Consider the following 17,590-nt stretch of genomic DNA (forward strand, 5'->3'; position numbering starts at 1 on the left):
TCACTACATTTTAGCATATAAAAAAGATCAAACTACTACACTGTGTCTTCTTTTGATATAATGTTTGACTTAAATTATTGACGCTTTAGATCGATAAATTAGTTGAAACAAATGAAAAAATATATATAACATCTCATAAACCAATTCCAAAATATATGGACTTCCTTACATATTCAACATTATTTCATCACTAATGTTTTTTTTCAAAAATATATTTGGTCTTATTGCTCAACATTGGAACGGCTGCTAAAGAAAAGGAGTTTTTGTTCGTTTACCAGTTCATTGACGTTTCTTTTATTTAAAATATGTACCCAAAAAAAAAGCCAAATACTCTTTGCAAGTGTTTGATAAGTAAACAACAATAACAATATTTATTTTTTAATTAAAAAAAGTAAAAAGTGAAAATATTACAAAACAATAGAATAAATAAAATAGCATTTTCACAACATTAACATATATTAGCATAAAACAACAATGAAATAATAGAATATGTTTTTAAAAATTAAAGAAAATCTAAATTCACTTTGCAAATAAAAAGAACAAAGGGCAAAGATGTCACTTTGTTCTTGTTCTTTCTTTTCTGATATGAACTGGAAATCTAATTTCCCAAAGGAGGGATTAATAAAATCAATCTAATCTAATTTAAAAAGTGAAAATCAATCATGTGGAAAAAAAACAACAAAAAAAATTACATTTTCACAACATTAAAATATAACGGCAAAAAATAAACATTAAAATAATAAAATATATTTTCGAAATTTTAAGAAAATAAAAACTGAAATGTGAAAATAATATTACACAACATTATAATAAATAAAATCACATTTTCACAACATTAAAATATAACAGAAAAAATAAAAATTCAAATATTTAAAAAAAAAATTAAACGTGAAATTAAACGTGAAAATAATATTGCACAACAATAAATACATAAAATCACGTTTTTACATCATTTAAATATAGTAGGGGGAAAAAAACAAACATCTTAAATAACAAAACATATTTTTAAAAATCAAAGAAAATAAAAAGCGAAAATGTATGTGTACGTGTAAAAACAGAAAAAAACCAAAACTATAAACATCAATAATTGAACAGAGATTAAGGTGACAAAAATACAATTTAATACAAAGACACCGAGCAAAAACAACGAATGTCCAGCAGGTGTCGACAGTGTAACTAGAGTCCTTTCTCTCGGTCCAAAAATTGCAATATTAAGTCCAAAAATAGTTCGTAAATAAAAGAGACAGTTCAGGCGGACGTGCCTGCAAGTCGCAAGCACTGGGGAAGAGGAGAAACCAAAATTAAATCCAACTCACCAAAGAGAACAAAAAGCGCTAATGAAAAAGTGGTCCGGAAGTCTTCAAGGCAGAGTCCAAAAAGTGAAAATGGATTTATTTTTCCTCACATTTTAGCAAACGCCAATCATACCAGTGGGATAAAGATTGTGTGTTTTCAGTTGTTCCTTTTTCCTCTCGAAGGTGGTGGACGTGGATCGTCTCTTCACCAACATGGAGACCGTGTGCGAGGTCTCGGCTTCGCTTCTACAACGACTCCAGGAGGCCATGACTGAACCTGACCCGGAGGCCGTTGTTCTGGGTGAGAGACTGAACAGCTGTGAACATCAACAATAATTTCTATCGCGTCGTTTTATTTTACAGGTGATGTATTCATCCAGGCCAAGGCGGCTTTAGAAGACGTTTACAAAATTTACTGTTATCACCATGACGACGCAAACATGTCACTCAAATCCTACGAACGAGAAGATGAAATAAAGCAACATTTCACCGCCTGCGTACTCGCGCTGAAGTAAGTGATTATTCTCTTTTAATAAGTCACATTTCTTCATCTTTTAACACGTTTTATTCTGTCACAGGAAGATCTACGACCGAGAGTGAGTCTCCAACGTTACAAGTATCACCCAATGAGTCGTTATTATTGCTTATTCAGAGCTGGATTTCTTTTCTTTTCCAGAGGAAAACCTAACCTGCTGGACATGGGCTCGCTCCTCATCAAACCGGTCCAGAGGATCATGAAGTACCCCCTGCTGCTGGGAGAACTCTGGCAGGCCACGCCCGAGGACCACCCGGACAACCAACCTCTTCAAGAGGCCTTCACCGCCGCCAAGATCATCAACATCAACATCAACGAGTTTAAAAGACGGAAAGACATCGGTACGACCGCCCGACGTTGAACTCTCGTCATCCGCTTGACGCTGACATCCGAATGTTTTTAGTGATGAAGTATAAGAACCTGGAAGATGAAGGAACGCTGAGGAAACTCCACAAGTTCAACATCCACTCGATCAGGAAGAAAGGGGATCGTTTCGCTGGGTACCTCAAGATCCTGACGGGAGTCGAACCTCAGGTACGACCATCGATGTGTTGAAGGTTTTAGATTATTATTGGAAAATGTAAGTATTTATGATCTATTGATCTCAGATGTTCTCTCTACGTCTTCCCCTTCAACTTTCCGATTGAATAAATATTGTATTCACAATATCCGTACATGTTTTTTAATAATCTACACATAATGTTGGTAACACTTGGGAATAATAATAGTAATAGTAATAATAAAGAATGGGGAACATATTAACTAGTAGTAAGACACTTATTCATTTGTAAATTAGCCACATATTTACCATCATCAAGTACTAACTCACACCTTATTCATAGTAACTATATTCTACCTTTAATAGCATGATATTAAACCTCAATTACTGATTATTAACAGGAATTTATTGATTTATTTAAGAATAACTTTGTTTAAAACTAGCTTCTCTATATTAACCCCTTTATTAGGTTTAAGTACCAGGAGAGAAGTAATTCACTATTAAGAATACTGTCTCTTATTAAGAAAAATATAAAATATTTTCACTATTCTAAAGTGGCAACATATTTTTTATTTATTCATAACTATTTAAGAGTTATAATGTGTTGTAAATGGTTAAAATGTAACAGTCTTTGTATACTAGGGGGAAAAACACTTGTCGATACAGTTATTATCACTATCCTAATTAAGAGTAATAAGGATGATATTAATACAAATATATTTTAGTTTTTTCCTTTAAAAGAGACAGTATTATTATTAATGAGTGACTTCTCTCGTGGTACTTTGGTGAGTAGAGAGTAATTATCAGTAATTTATGATGGTTAATATGTGGCTTATTAGCTCTTAATTCACATGTACTGACTCCTTTAAGAAACATCTTAAGACGTTTTTATTTGTTCAGGCTTTTCCTTGATTTTCTGGAACTCCTGTTGTGTTATCAGTTTTATCTTGACCTTTAAAGTATATACTTTATTGAGTATTGTTTGGATTGTTTAAGGGCTTTGTGACCCTGGTCTGGAAAAGCGCTATACAAAAAAAAATTACTTACTTACTAACTTACGTAAATAGGTAGCTTATTAACAGTAATTATGTGTTTCTCATTATAAAGTGTTACCATTATGGGTTATAGAATTTGAAACAATTTTTCATAAAGAATAAGCAATCCTTTTTTTAATTTTAACATTACGTATTCACTTTTTAAGTCAATGTATTCACACATTTCTCCACTTTTTTAATCCCATGAAGGTCAGAGATGAAGTTTTTGATCGGGAGGAAAAGCTCTTCCGGAGCCTGGAGAAGGCTGTTAGGTTGCTGGTCAAAAATGTCCAGTGTTACCTGCTGCACATCCAGGTGAGTCAGCTGTGTATTGGAGTCTGGCGATACGATAGGTATCACGATACAGGGCTAATGATACAGTATAGTATAACGATATACTGCAATACTGTAGCAACAAGGATATATTTGTAGTAATGTCCGAGTATTTGCCTCTGTTGATTTGTTTTAAAACCAAAATATGTCCAAACATCTGCTTAAAATCCTGCTGGAGTAGACGGTATCCCCTCGTCCTCAGTCATTGCCGGGATCTTTTAAATTGCAATATAAATATGAACAAACGCTGCGAATAATAGCATGTCAATTGTAAATTGAAACGGAAACAATTATCTTATTTCATACACACTCTATTATATTACAAACAATAAAATAACTATGATAAAAATAAAATGAATAGCTTACAGCTCTGTTGATATTGATACAGTGCCAAATGAATATCACAATATTTTCTCACACATTTGAGCTCTTTTGAATATGATGTAGGGATAGTCGGGCTGTGTATCTGAAGGAATCTGACGATACTGTTGTAACAACGATATATTGATTCTTTTAAAGATACAAAACTTTTTCTGGCTTTTACACTAAAGAAATGAGCAAAAACTTTCCCTAATCAAATGTGAAAGTGCTTCTCAAAATATAAACAAAAATTTAAACTTACATCAACAATAAACAATGAAGTGCATCAACATCTCAAACAAGGAGCAACATGTAATATCTAGTATCTGTCAGCGTTTACTTTAAACATTGTTTTAAAGCCAAAATGAGTCTAAACATCAGCTTTAAAAGCTGATCTTAAATATATATTTAACCTTTGAATTAACATTTGACTTTAATTCAAAGTTATTTTATTTATTAATATACTTACTTATACTTATATACTTTAATATACTTTTTGTAAAAGAAAATAAATAATAATTTGATCTGCTTTGACACGATATAAAAGAAATTTAGTAAAGTGTTTGAAGGTGTTATGACTAAAGTAAACTTATTAAATGTATTTTTGTGTCATCATTGATCCTGAAGTTAGTTAAGTTAGCCGAGGGTCCGGTGACGTCACACACACAGAACTCAGCTCTGTCAGCCTTTATTAAACTCAGTATTAAACTCTATTTATTGTATGAGTCAGACTCCAATGATAAAGTCAACATTTACACCAACAAGAAGGTTTATTATTGTTGACTTTCATGCGTCGACTGAACGTTTCTCTCGTCTCTACAGAACAGCAAAGTTAACAGCTTCGTTTTGTTTCGTCTTTCTTGTTTCTTTTATCTGCTCATATTCTGTGTCGTGATGCCTCTTTAGATGTTTAATAAAGTTAGTTTGAATATCGATAAAGTATCGTGAATAAAAATATCGCAATATATCATTATATCGATATTTTCTAAACCACTAATAGATGTATTTTAGATTTGTGATCAACTTTCATTTTGTATTCAATTACTGTTTGATTCTATTGGTTTACAGTAATTCCATCTGGCTCCAGGAATGATTTGAAGGATAACATGTTCATTTCCAAGGATTCTCTGCAGCTGTTTTTTTTTTTAATCATTTTGGTAGTTCATCCAACAGTTGGTCTAGTAGTTAGATCTCTCACTGTCACAGTCGGGCAACTCTTGCTTCTTTGTTTGTGAGGCCAAATCACTGGAATCGAGGTCATTGGCAGAGGTTTGCACACGTTCAGTGCCTTTCTTCTGTTAGTTTTCTTTACTTTTCCCGGCTAAAGTTAGCTCCGGTTTGAAGTCGTGACGCAGCAGATGTAAATGAGTTTGATTTCAGGAGATGGTGTCCGTGGCAGTTCAGAGCGTGGAGGACCTGGAGAACATCATCGATGAGAACGACACCAACGGATCCACTCACGTCAACGGGAACGACCCTTACAAACACTTTGTGAGTCTGTTGTGTCACCGAAGTATTTGTTTCAGTTTGATTTTAAAGAAAGCTTTTTTTTCCTTCCGTCTCAGAAAGTGTCCATGGAGCGCCTGGTCCTGGCTCCGCTCTCCTCCCTGCAGGGAATGTTCACGGCTCCTCAAAAGCTCATCCAGAAACGTTACGACAAACTCCTGGATTACTGCAGCCGCCTGGAGCGCTCCTCGTCGTTCTCCTCGCCGCTGGCCGCCTCCTCCTCCTCCTCCTCCTCCTCCTCCTCGCCGTCGCCGGCGTCCGTAGAACCGGCCGGCCCGGCCAGGAGGGACTACGAAGCCATCAATGCCTTGCTGGTGGAGGAGCTGCAGAGATTCAACATGGCGGCCTACACCATCCTCACCAACTGTGTGCTGTACTCGGTCACCCTGCTGAGGAGACTGATGGACAAAATACTGCTTCGCTCTCCGTCGATACACCAGCTTCCAGTGAGATCACGACCATTGTCACCATTTATCCTGTTTCAATTCATCATGTTTATAATCGAGTTCCAGGAATACTGCCCACAAATATTTACATTAGGTCTTAAGCCCCGCCCACTGAAAACACTTTGCTGTGATTGGTCAAACATCAAGGTTTGTCACTGCGCATCATAAATCCCCAAAGTCCCCACCTCCAAGGGACTTGTTGTATAAACAAAGCGGGGTGTGATTACAGCTGACTGGAGGAGGAGTGAAGACCATTATTACGTCATAATGGACTCTGCTCTCTTAACCTCTTGTTTGCCCAGATTTCAGACGAAGGAGAATTTTATTAGGTAATTAGTTTAAAACGTGGTCAGGATGAGGGACTTACTGCATATTAGAGAGGAAGACTTCAATATTTGAAACATGGAAGAGAGTCAGGAAAGTTGGATTTTCACAAAAGTTGCCCTTTAAAAATATATTTAGATATAAAAAAGGGTTAATCGTTTTTTGTCGTCTTTACAGGTTATTTTCTATACATTGTTATCTTCGAGACCCAAACAGAGGCTTTCAAATAATGTGTATAAATACTTTGGCAAATCTTTTCATTCTTGGATGAAGTGAAAAATTTGCAGCAAAAAGTTGATGAACGATTTAGTGTAAAACAGGATTCCGGAATAAGACAAAATCACTAATTCCAAAGCATTTCAATTCCAATTCTACATCGGGTTTGCGACGTATATTCAAACTCATGAAATACACACAGAAGCCTGGAAGAGTTCGAATAAATCGACTGGTTCTTTCCAGGCTCCTCTATCGAACATCGCCGAGGTGCAGAACAGCATCATGGACGAGCTGAACAACCTGACCTTCGTGAAAGATAACGCCCAGAAGCTGATGGAGCGGAAGGTCAGCTTCGAGAGACAAAAAGACAAAAAGTTAACAGTAAGTGACGTCACTTGGCGAAGCATGGATGACGTCGAGTTCACCCTCTTAGTTTTTCCAACTTTTCCTTCCAGATGCCGGAGGTCCAGCATCAAAGCGAGGAGCAGCGAGCGTGGCTGCTGGCTGAATACCCCCTAAAACGCTTGTATCTACTGAAGAGGAAGTGCAACGGCTGTCAGGAGCAGGACCTCAGCCTGCTGGAGGGGGAGATGGTGGCCCTGCTGGAGGACACGGATCCGTTAGGAAGCAGCAGTCGCTGGCTGGTGCACAGTGGAGGTGAGACCCGACGTTCTGTCGTCCTCTACGGCGCTGATCAAAAATACAAGGCTCATGAAAAGGAGGGAAAACCTTGGGCCGTCACCATGGTAACAGACGCTACATTCATTCGGCCTGTGATAAACAAAGATTTCACGAAATAATTTCATGTCAGGAAGGTCCAACAGAATTAGCCTGTAGCATATTCATTAAAATAACTAATTGTTTAAAGTAAATTTTGATTTATTTAAATATTTAAATAATGCCTTTGACTATATATTTATATTAAACGTATTTATATATAAATGATGCATTTTCTGTATAAAAAAAAATCTGTTTTTGACAGAAATGGTAAAAATAAATATATAAAATTGCTAGCTTAGCTTTCGCTAGCTGCAGTTACGCTAAGGTAGTCATCACCACCTCGTAACGCAGGATAGATTCGTTAAATAGTTAAAATAAGATTCTAATGTAAATTGAGGGACATTTTAAATCACGGTACAGTTGCCAGCTCAACTGCAGACGTTATATTTACGGCCCTGTAATGCAGGATAGATAAATAAAATAGTGAAAAAATAATACGGATAATTTTGATAGTAACGTAAAGAGTAGAAAATCCTTAAATGAATGGTATACGTGCTAGCTTAGCTAATTGTAGCTGAAGTAAATCTGAGGTTGTATTCACCACCCCGTAACACATGATAGATCGGAATCGAAATCAGAATTCTTATTTATATAGTAAAATGTTATTATTATTATTTTGACTGTAATATAAAGAGTAGGAAATCTTAAGATCACTGTATACTTGCTAGCTTAGCTGATGCTAGCTGCAGTCATTCTGATGTTGTATTTACTACCCCGTAACACATGATAGATCGGAATCAGAACCAGAAGTCTCTTTTTAATATATAGAGGAATAGTAAAACGTAATTATTATTATTTTGACTGTAATGTAAAGAGGAAAAAGGAAATCTTAAGATCACTGTATACTTGCTAGCTTAGCTAATGCTCGCTGCAGTCATTCTGATGTTGTTTAAACCACCCCATAACACATGATAGATCGGAATCAGAACCAGAATTCTCTTTTTAATATATAGAGGTATAGTAAAACGTAATTATTATTATTTTGACTGTTATGTAAAGAGGAAAAAGGAAATCTTAAGATCACTGTATACTTGCTAGCTTAGCTAATGCTTGCTGCAGTCATTCTGATGTTGTATTTACCACCCCGTAACACATGATAGATCGGAATCAGAACCAGAATTCTTTGATTATACATAGAGGAATAGTAAAACGTTATTACTAATATGTAGACTGTAATTTAAAGAAAAGGAAATCTTAGGATCAATGTATACTTGCTAGCTTAGCTAATGCTCGCTGCAGTCATTCTGATGTTGTATTCACCACTCCGTAACACATGATAGATCGGAATCGAAATCAGAATTCTTATTTATATAGTAAAATGTTATTATTATTATTTTGACTGTAATATAAAGAGTAGGAAATCTTAAGATCACTGTATACTTGCTAGCTTAGCTGATGCTAGCTGCAGTCATTCTGATGTTGTATTTACCACCCCGTAACACATGATAGATTGGAATCAGAACCAGAATTCTCTTTTTAATATATAGAGGAATAGTAAAACGTAATTATTATTATTTTGACTGTAATGTAAAGAGGAAAAAGGAAATCTTAAGATCACTGTATACTTGCAAGCTTAGCTAATGCTCGCTGCAGTCATTCTGATGTTGTATTTACCACCCCGTAACACATGATAGATCGGAATCAGAACCAGAATTCTTTGATTATACATAGAGGAATAGTAAAACGTTATTACTAATATGTAGACTGTAATGTAAAGAAAAGGAAATCTTAGGATCACTGTATACTTGCTAGCTTAGCTAATGCTTGCTGCAGTCATTCTGATGTTGTATTTACCACCCCGTAACACATGATAGATCAGAATCAGAACCAGGACATTTTGATAATAGATAAAGGAATAGTAAAACGTTTAAAAAAAGTATTATTATTTTGACTATAATGTAAAGAGAAGGAAATCTAGTGATAGCTGCAGTCAATTTGAGGTTGTATTTACCACCCCGTAACACATGATGGATCGGAATACATTTGTGTCTTGGTATAATTTAAAGGTAAGGAATGAAGTAAATCTTAAAACATTTAACGAATAATAGAGGAGGCAATATAAGAGGCAATACATTTTTTATGACAGAAAACATTTAATTTAAACTGAGTATTAAACTAAGTAGTACAGAGAATTACAGAAATTATGATTTGGTGGAAATTGCATTAGTTTCCAATATCTAAGAGTATGTTAGCATCTCTACCCAACAAAACAAGCATCACCCTGGATATCATTTAACTGGTTTATTTATTTATTTTAAAAGATGCTGAAACCATGTCCATCTCTAACACTGTTGACCTCTGTGTGTCATCTTCAGGTGAGCAAGGCTACGTCTACTCCACCTTCCTGAAGCAGTACAACCCGCTGCGAGAGTCCCAGCGAGGAGGGCAGATGAACAAAGACCTGCACCAGAAGCAGCGTCCTCCTTCTATGGCGGATGAGGACTTCGACGACATCAGCCTTTTCGTGTCGGGGAGCGGCAGCAGCAGTCTGAGGAGCTTCAGCCTCACCGCCGCCGACAGCGGCTCCATCATCTCGGGCCTGCAGGGGGAGCAGGAGAGTCCGGAGGATGGCGAGCAGAGTGTGGACGGAGAGATCGAGCAGGTGTGTCTCTATATAAGGTCCAAACATCTGGATTAATAAATAGGTTTTCGGTGTAACACGAACATTTCTCTTCTTTTTGCAGTTTTACGCTGTGTATGCTTTCCAAGCGCGATGTGACCAAGAGTTGACCCTTGAGGAGTCCCAGCACGTGCGCATCCTCAAGTTCTGCGACCTGGGCGGGAACAAAGAGTGGTGGTTGGCCGAGGCCAACGGACAGAAGGGTTACGTCCCCGCCAACTACCTTGGAAGGATGTCCTACGCATAGCACTCAACATGAAGACCAAAAACCGTTGCATTTCGGAACTTTTTTTTGTTGTTACAACTGTTAAATGTCAAACCAAAGGATTGTCCTACTGAACATGTGTTTTGTTGTGTGAAACTTTGTGCAGCACTTTTTTTTAAAAAGACCAGTGTTTATATTTTAACGATGAAATGAAGTGAAAAAATGAAGTTATTTTTAATGAGACAAATGAAGAAAATTATAATTTATTGAAGAAATATATTTAATGTGAAATGTTTTATTCTTTATATTGAAGTGAATCATAAATAAATGAAGGAATATATTGATAATGACTCGCTTCATATCATTTTTCTTGACCTTCAAAACAAAGCAGAACCAAATAACTTGAGCGGAACATCTCAAAATATCACTCCGTAGGCCATACCTTTAACCATGAAATCCTTTTATTTTTAAATTGAATACAACATATTTTCATTTTTTAACTGTTTTAAAAATATTTATTTATAGTATCATACATCTTACAACCAGGCTGAAACCTTGGTAATGTGACAAACGTATTATTTTTAAATATATTTTTTGGATATACTTCGACTGCTGTATGGTTGTTTTATATATATATATATATATATATATATATATATATATATATATATATATTTTTTTTCATAACCAAATCTTACTTTGATGTTTTCAGAATAAAAAAAGTACCTGTAAATGAACTTTTAGAGAAAACTATTTTAATTGTAAAAATTGATACAACATATTTTCATTTTTTAACTGTTAGTTTAATTGTTTAAAAATTATTTATAGTATTCAATATTTCCACAAATATATATATATATATATATATATATATTAAACCACTAGAAGGTAGTATTTATCTGCATTAGTAAATAACAATTTTCAGTATTTCAACGATCGCCTGAACTTCGGTTTGGTGGAATCATTTAAAACTATTTAAGATCATAAAAAAGTTTTTTTTTCAACCGTAGGTCATTTTTATACACATTTTACTTTTCTTTTAAATGTCAAAAAACATAAAAGTTTCCTGATATTTGTGTTCACATCCTACAACCAGGCCCAAACCTTGGTAATGTGACATACGTTTTCTTTTTAAATATATTGTTTGGACATACTTCGACTGCTGTATGGTTGTGTATATATATATATATATATATATAAACAGTAATTAAGTACTACATATTTGTTGGATAAGGTTTTTTTCATGACCAAATCTTACTTTGATGTTTTCAGAATTAAAAAAAAGTACCTGTAGATGAACGCATACAGAAAACTATTTTAATTGTAAAAACACCTGAGATTTCTCCACGTAGCAAAAGTCTTTGCCTCAAGACGTGGATTCACAGAATTCCAAACCTGCATGTCTGTGTCTAACTTCATGAAGCCAGTGTGAGTCAACACTTGTATATATTTAGAGAATACAGAAGGTGATCAACTGTGTTTTTCAGTGACACAGAATGAGACGTCCTTTTACGGACTATGTGGATTTTAATGATACAAAAAGAGATTATTTCCTCACAGAACGAAGGACACGATGAGGCACAGCAGCACAGACACAAGTGAGATTCAAGTATTTTAAACGTTGTGTTATTTGTGGCGTACAGATGTGTGTGTTGCAAGGATCCCACACTCTTTCGACCACGGAAATCATTTCTTCAGCTTCTTCTGTGCAGCTTTCTTCTTGACCATGTGCAGGCGCTTCATGGCGTTGAGCTGGGACTCGTGAGAGGGACCCTTTTCACTTTGTTGACCTTTCGACCCGTTCCCGTTGCCGCCTTCCTTGCCGTTCCCGCCGTTCCCGCCTCCCCCGGAGTGGGAGCTGCCGGGAGAACCTCCACCCGACGACGCCTTCGCCTGCGTTTCACTGCTGGACGAGCGGCTCAGCTGCTGCTTCCCCAACGTCAGCGGCGGCGGCGGTTTAAGTGGCGCCTGACCGGAGCCGTTTCCGTTCCCGTTCCCGGGTGCCTTGGCGGCCGCTCCAGACTTCGTCCCCGCTAGTCCCGACAGACCCGCTGGTTTCTGACCACCGGACGACGCCGCCGTAGCTTTGCTGCCTCCACTCGGGCCCGAGGCGCCGAGTTTGGAAGTAGCAGGAAGAGTGGAATTCGTCTTTGCGCCGAACGCAGCCCAGCCCGTCAGACCGCTGCCTGACGAGGAGGAGCTGCCACCGGTGGGATTGGAAGACGTTGTTGAAGTCTGAAGACCAAAACAAACACTTTTAGTAACAAGATAAACTCCATCATTATCACCATAAGGGGTTCTAGGTTTACCATGTACGACTTTCATTTCTTGCATAGTGGAAATATATGGAAGTATCTTGATGCCATCAGAACATTGAATAGTTATATTTAACATTTCAAATTAGTAGAAATCTTTTTTACAGCAACTGAATTATGTCATTTCTATATTGAAAGGCTGAATTTATTTTTAATTAAATAATCAAACATAATGATTTCTTAATTGAAACGTTTTTTTTTATTTACTTATTATTATTATCATCTTTTTTTTTTTTTAAATAATCGACTTTTAAAAATTCAAACATTTTTGTTGCTTTTATTCTAAGTAAACTTAAATAATATATATATACTGTATATATATCTATATCTATATCTACACAGATTTCTTTTTAATTCAGAGCCTTTTCAATTCAGTTTCGTCTTATGGCACCGTTATAAATGTTTTAATTAATTTAAAATGCTACGAATTAAAAAAGAAAATGGAATTGTATTTATCAAACAATGTGTGATATATATAGTGTATATATATATATATATATATATATGTATATATATATATATATATTAAAAAGAAGGAACAATTCTCCTCCTTTCAATATACACATAATTGAACTAAAATATATAAAAAATACAATGCTTAAAAAAATCACATGAAGAATCAATATAAAAATTTGAACAGTTGAATTATAAAAATGAAACCATAACATGTTCTGATTAAATGGATATACTTCCATTATGATAGACTTATTATCACCGTTTGTGTCTTCTCGTTTGGACTATTGTAACATTTTATTTTGGTGTCTAAACAAGAAGGAGGTGTCTCACCTGCAGTTAATACAAAACTCTGCAGCGAGAATTCTGAGCTGCTCTAGTAGAAGAACTCACATTTCCTCGATCCTTAAAATTCTTCACTGGCTGCCAGTTTCTTTCAGGATCAATCTTAAAATTCTGGTTCTTACTTTCAGATCTATTCATGGTCAGACTCCTCCTTACGTCAGTGATCTGATCCAGCCTTACACCCCAGCTCGGGCTCTGAGGTCTGTGGATCAGAATCAACTGATGGTTCCTGAACACGGTTCAGGACCAGAGGAGAGAAATCCTTCCAGACTGTTGCTCCTAAGCTTTGGAACGATCTTCCTCTCCCTCTGTGTTTGATGATCTACTGACTCCTTCAAGAAACATCTTAAGACGTTCTCATTTGTGCTTTTCCCTGATTTTCTGGGACTCCTGTGTTTGTCTTATGTGTCTTGACCTTTTAAAGTATATATTTTAACTGTGTATTGTTTTTGATTGTTAAAGCACCTTGTGACCCTGGTCTAGAAAGGCACTTAACAAATGACTATTATTATAACTTACTTAAACTAAAACATCTGGATTATTACTGTACCTTCACTTCCGTGCGTTTAAAAGCCTGGAAAGTATTTGCCGTGTCCGGTTTGGTTTTAAGCTCCGTCTTCTTCACCAGTGTGTCTTTGACGACCGGCGCGGACGACGAAGAGACCGGGGACGGCTTCTGAGCTGGTTTCTGGGCCTTGTGCACCGAAAACAAAAAGGAGTGGAATATAAATGACACCGTCATGAAGTACTCAAGGGCTGCGTTTACCATTCGTTTCATCTGGCGAGTACATCGAGCGCAATACCACACGAGTCTCGGGTCATTCACGTCTTTATCTGTCACGAGGGGATTGTGGCAGTCCTGGTGGTATAAGTTGTGGCACTCCTGGCACTCCACCAGCTGGTTTCCCACCGTCACGGTCATTTGTCTTGAGGGAAATCAAAGATTAGATTGGACAGAGACAATAGGAGTTAGGAGTTAATTATTTTGAAGGAAGGGAATTTGCTTGGTGGGTATTTGATAGAAGAGGACAAACATGGGAGATAATAAATATATATGACATTGGTACAATATCGAAAAAAATTCTGTGGTAAATACAGATCATTAGGCCCGCAATTGAGTTTGACACAACCTGATGATGCATATTCATCAAATAGTTAAAAATGAAAATGCTGTCACTCTAGAGTCTTTTAAATGATGAGAGCGATGCAAGTGACATCTTGATTTTTAATCCTATTCCCTTATCTAGCTTTTGATTTATCTTCAAGAAGTAACTTCTCATTGTAGCATTAATTCCTTTTACCACCATTTTTCAGGCAACCAAACATCCTGTCCATGATGCACTTGAGCAGCTGCATCAAGCATGACAACCTGCTAAGAATAAAACCGTGAATTCACCAAGTGATTTAATCAAGCGAGAGATAAGGATCTATCAAGATGTGGGACGTACCTGCACACTACACAAGCCAGGCCCATTTCCATAGCGAAATCATCGGCGTTCGTCTCGTCGTAGTCGTTAATATGTACCATGAGATCTTTGCTTGTTTGCACGGTGATTGGAGAAGACCGACTCTCCTGCTTTTCTAAACGGGGTTTCTTCGGTGGTTCTACGTCTGCTATCTCAACTCTGACCTGAAGAGAGAAAGAAAACAATACATACTTCAATTAAACTTCATCTTAATAACAGTTATTTAAAAAAATGTATGTCAAAACGTGGTGGATTGATGTACATGCCGATGACCAAATAAACCCCCTACTTTCTCAGCTGATCTCTTCTCTGCTTCTTTCTTGCTCTTCTCTGAGCTGGACTTGTTGGAAGTGCTGCTGCTGGTTGAAGGGCCGGAATATGTTTTAGGTTCTTGTTTACTCAGTTTTGACACAGAGCTTTTGGACAGATCAATATCCTGCAAATAGGAGAAAAAAAAAGGTATTGAAGTGAAATGACAGTGAAATCTAATGGATCCAGCTTACTTTCTGTAATGAGCGATAGGTTGAATCACTTCCTCTTGACATGGACTCGTCCAACAGAGCTTTTAGTTTCTCTGCGGAGTCTTTGCTCTTTGAGTGCAGGTAACTGAGTCCTTTAAGGAAAAGAGGATCCAATTCCAAACTGACTGGCCCCGCCATGGCACAAACTGAAATGAAATAAAACACATTATTTTATCATTACAGTTTTAATGTAAGAAACTACAAGTTGTCTCTGGAAAAAAAGTTGAGTCTGGTTCCCAAATCAAATATGCAGTAGTAAACTTAACAATTATTAAAATGAGATCATTACAAGGCTTTTTTTCTATGACAAAATATAGGAACAACAGTTTCTTTCTTTTATTCTTAAATATTTCTAAATTATCCACCAAGAATAATAATGGTAAACACAACGGCTTCGTAACTAGACAAACTATCCGGTGCTTTTACTGAATGATTCCCCCCGTTCAAATACAGCTTTGAGTTTAAATGACCTACAAATGCATGTAATAGAGGTAAACGTACCTTAATTCAAATAATTCAAAAAGATAATATAGAAAACGTCTTCTAGGAAAAGATATGTTGCCACTTCGTATCTGCCTGTGTCACTTTTAAATATGTCCGTATGCCGAGGCTAGGAACCTTCTTCAAAAAACGCCGGTTCACAATCTGTAATAAAATAAAATATGACGTAATTATAATAAACAAAAAAAATAGTTTACAGATTAATATAATAATAAAATTAAACAACGACTGTTATTCTTGGGGTAAATGCATCAAAATAGATTTTACTCAATAGGTTTAAGGAAAGACGCATGGGGGCGCTGTGGCACCGATGTTCCTCATTTAAAGAAACAGAAGAAGTGTTTGTTGTAGCATAACAACGTGGGTGAAGTTTTCAACATAAGGTAATTAAAGTGACAAGTTGCTTATTTACTGTTTAACTAAAACGTCTTTATACGTGCCTTGAACGCTTCTAATCGATTCGATTTAGGTCGTTTTTTAAAATGTTTGTATTATCATAAACAAGTGCGGATTTTACTTGAATAAATAATTCTTATTATTTAATATAGTGTCTATTTCTAATGTCCTCCGTTTACATGTTAGTTTTCTGTGATCCCTCCGGTTTCCTCCTAATCCATAATAATAATAATAATAATAAATAATCCAGAAATAATAAATCATTATTGTGCTGCGATATAAATGACTGATCCTCATAATTTAACGTTTGTTTGGAGTCAAAGGTCACATTTCCTAGAACCTATTGATAATAAAAATATTAGAAAATTATAAATTAATAAGAAAATATACCACCATCGTTGTAAATAATACTATGTATTATTGTGCTAAAATATCAGTCAGTGATCTTGATGTATCTACTGTTCCATGAAGATTTGAAGATCGTCTGGAGTCAATAGGACGCATTTCCTGAAACCTATTCATGAAGAAATAAGTAAAATATTAGAAAATTATTCTTTAATCATAGTATGTATTATTATAAGTCAGTGATCATGTTGGTTTTGTCTTGTGTTCCCTTAGAATATACAGTTGAGTAGGAGGCAAAATGAAAACAAAATAACATTGATTTTTTTCAACTGACGCTGCGACGTAGAAGCGCTACATGTGGTCCCTGAGTGTAAATCTGGCCGGTTCAGTGAACCCTAATCGGGTCTAAATCGTAGAAAGAGTCTGCTCGTGCAGGACCGAACATCTTGTCAAATATCCAACAACTTAACCACGCTTCCGGAAACACGCCAAGGTTACTGATTACTCCAATGGTACATACTGTAGGTATTTGAGATCGTGTAAACACTATACTAGGAGGTAATGAATAAATGAGTAGCGTTCATGTCAATCTGTTTTATCCGCAGGTCTCTGGAATGAAGCAAACACAGCAGTGTCTACCTTCTCTCTACCTCCAAGTTTCCTCCCAAGATGACGAGCCTCAACTTCCCCTGCACACTTCCATCGTTCTGTTTCTTCTTTCCTACTGCGAGTGCAAGTCCTTCAAAGTTCATTTGGTCTTCCCCAAAGCTGGCAGCTCCGAGTCTCTCAAGAAACAGCTACCGGATTATTTGAACGTGTGTGACATCCAGTATGAAAAGTTGCATCCGCTGGTGAAAGGCTGTCGTCTTCCTGCTTGTCTGGATGAGTCCGGGAATCTGTGCCGGGCAGGACTGGCTGTGGTGTTGAGGCACATCGTGAGCACTACCGTTGGAGAAGACCCGTCTAGGAACAACGTTTTGTCTTTGCTGGGATTCAAGAAGACTTGTCTCAAGGCTTGTGCTGAGGTAAGTTGGTGGAAATTCTCTATTATTTGAGTTGTAGAATTCTCGGTTTTTCTTTTTCTTGTGTAACACT

General features: G+C 36.5%; 3 protein-coding genes across 3 annotated transcripts in view; 2 read left to right on the plus strand and 1 right to left on the minus strand.

Moving 5' to 3' along the window:
* The window catches only part of arhgef38 (Rho guanine nucleotide exchange factor 38), a 19,811-nt gene extending 9,308 nt beyond the window's left edge, over nucleotides 1-10,503 (plus strand). Inside the window, exons 3-14 of the mRNA XM_087807179.1 lie at nucleotides 1,479-1,596; nucleotides 1,659-1,806; nucleotides 1,874-1,891; nucleotides 1,972-2,171; nucleotides 2,234-2,364; nucleotides 3,574-3,678; nucleotides 5,437-5,547; nucleotides 5,622-6,008; nucleotides 6,792-6,929; nucleotides 7,004-7,205; nucleotides 9,644-9,930; nucleotides 10,013-10,503. Of these exons, the coding sequence (XP_087663305.1) occupies nucleotides 1,479-1,596; nucleotides 1,659-1,806; nucleotides 1,874-1,891; nucleotides 1,972-2,171; nucleotides 2,234-2,364; nucleotides 3,574-3,678; nucleotides 5,437-5,547; nucleotides 5,622-6,008; nucleotides 6,792-6,929; nucleotides 7,004-7,205; nucleotides 9,644-9,930; nucleotides 10,013-10,195 (2,028 nt within the window). The 3' untranslated portion in view covers nucleotides 10,196-10,503. The remainder of the gene's footprint in view (nucleotides 1-1,478; nucleotides 1,597-1,658; nucleotides 1,807-1,873; nucleotides 1,892-1,971; nucleotides 2,172-2,233; nucleotides 2,365-3,573; nucleotides 3,679-5,436; nucleotides 5,548-5,621; nucleotides 6,009-6,791; nucleotides 6,930-7,003; nucleotides 7,206-9,643; nucleotides 9,931-10,012) is intronic.
* Nucleotides 10,504-11,679: 1,176 nt separating this feature from the next.
* ints12 (integrator complex subunit 12) lies at nucleotides 11,680-15,832 on the minus strand. Its single transcript, XM_087784019.1, has 7 exons — nucleotides 15,755-15,832; nucleotides 15,236-15,399; nucleotides 15,022-15,168; nucleotides 14,715-14,896; nucleotides 14,033-14,192; nucleotides 13,817-13,960; nucleotides 11,680-12,388 (listed from the first exon to the last, which is right to left on the minus strand). Exons 2-7 carry the CDS (start codon nucleotides 15,389-15,391, stop codon nucleotides 11,840-11,842), a joined length of 1,338 nt encoding a protein of 445 aa, XP_087640145.1. The 5' UTR covers nucleotides 15,392-15,399; nucleotides 15,755-15,832; the 3' UTR covers nucleotides 11,680-11,839.
* A 248-nt stretch (nucleotides 15,833-16,080) lies between these two features.
* gstcd (glutathione S-transferase, C-terminal domain containing) overlaps nucleotides 16,081-17,590 on the plus strand; it is a 29,898-nt gene continuing 28,388 nt past the window's right edge. Inside the window, exons 1-2 of the mRNA XM_087806935.1 lie at nucleotides 16,081-16,137; nucleotides 17,101-17,520. Of these exons, the coding sequence (XP_087663061.1) occupies nucleotides 17,110-17,520 (411 nt within the window). The 5' untranslated portion in view covers nucleotides 16,081-16,137; nucleotides 17,101-17,109. The remainder of the gene's footprint in view (nucleotides 16,138-17,100; nucleotides 17,521-17,590) is intronic.

The sequence above is a fragment of the Callionymus lyra genome, chromosome 1 (assembly GCF_982586985.1).
Source record: "Callionymus lyra chromosome 1, fCalLyr1.hap1.1, whole genome shotgun sequence".
NCBI classification, from domain to species: Eukaryota; Metazoa; Chordata; class Actinopteri; order Syngnathiformes; family Callionymidae; genus Callionymus; species Callionymus lyra.

What these genes read in the sequence shown, in the direction of transcription:
- ints12 (XM_087784019.1), bottom strand. Translation starts at nt 15,391, where the DNA reads ATGGCGGGGCCAGTCAGTTTGGAATTGGATCCTCTTTTCCTTAAAGGA. An exon ending in AGAAGAGATCAGCTGAGAAA is followed by an intron (nt 14,897 to 15,021) that starts GTAGGGGGTTTA and finishes TTCTCTCTTCAG; the next exon opens with GTCAGAGTTGAGATAGCAGA. An exon ending in TTAAACGCACGGAAGTGAAG is followed by an intron (nt 12,389 to 13,816) that starts GTACAGTAATAA and finishes TTTGGTCTTCAG; the next exon opens with ACTTCAACAACGTCTTCCAA.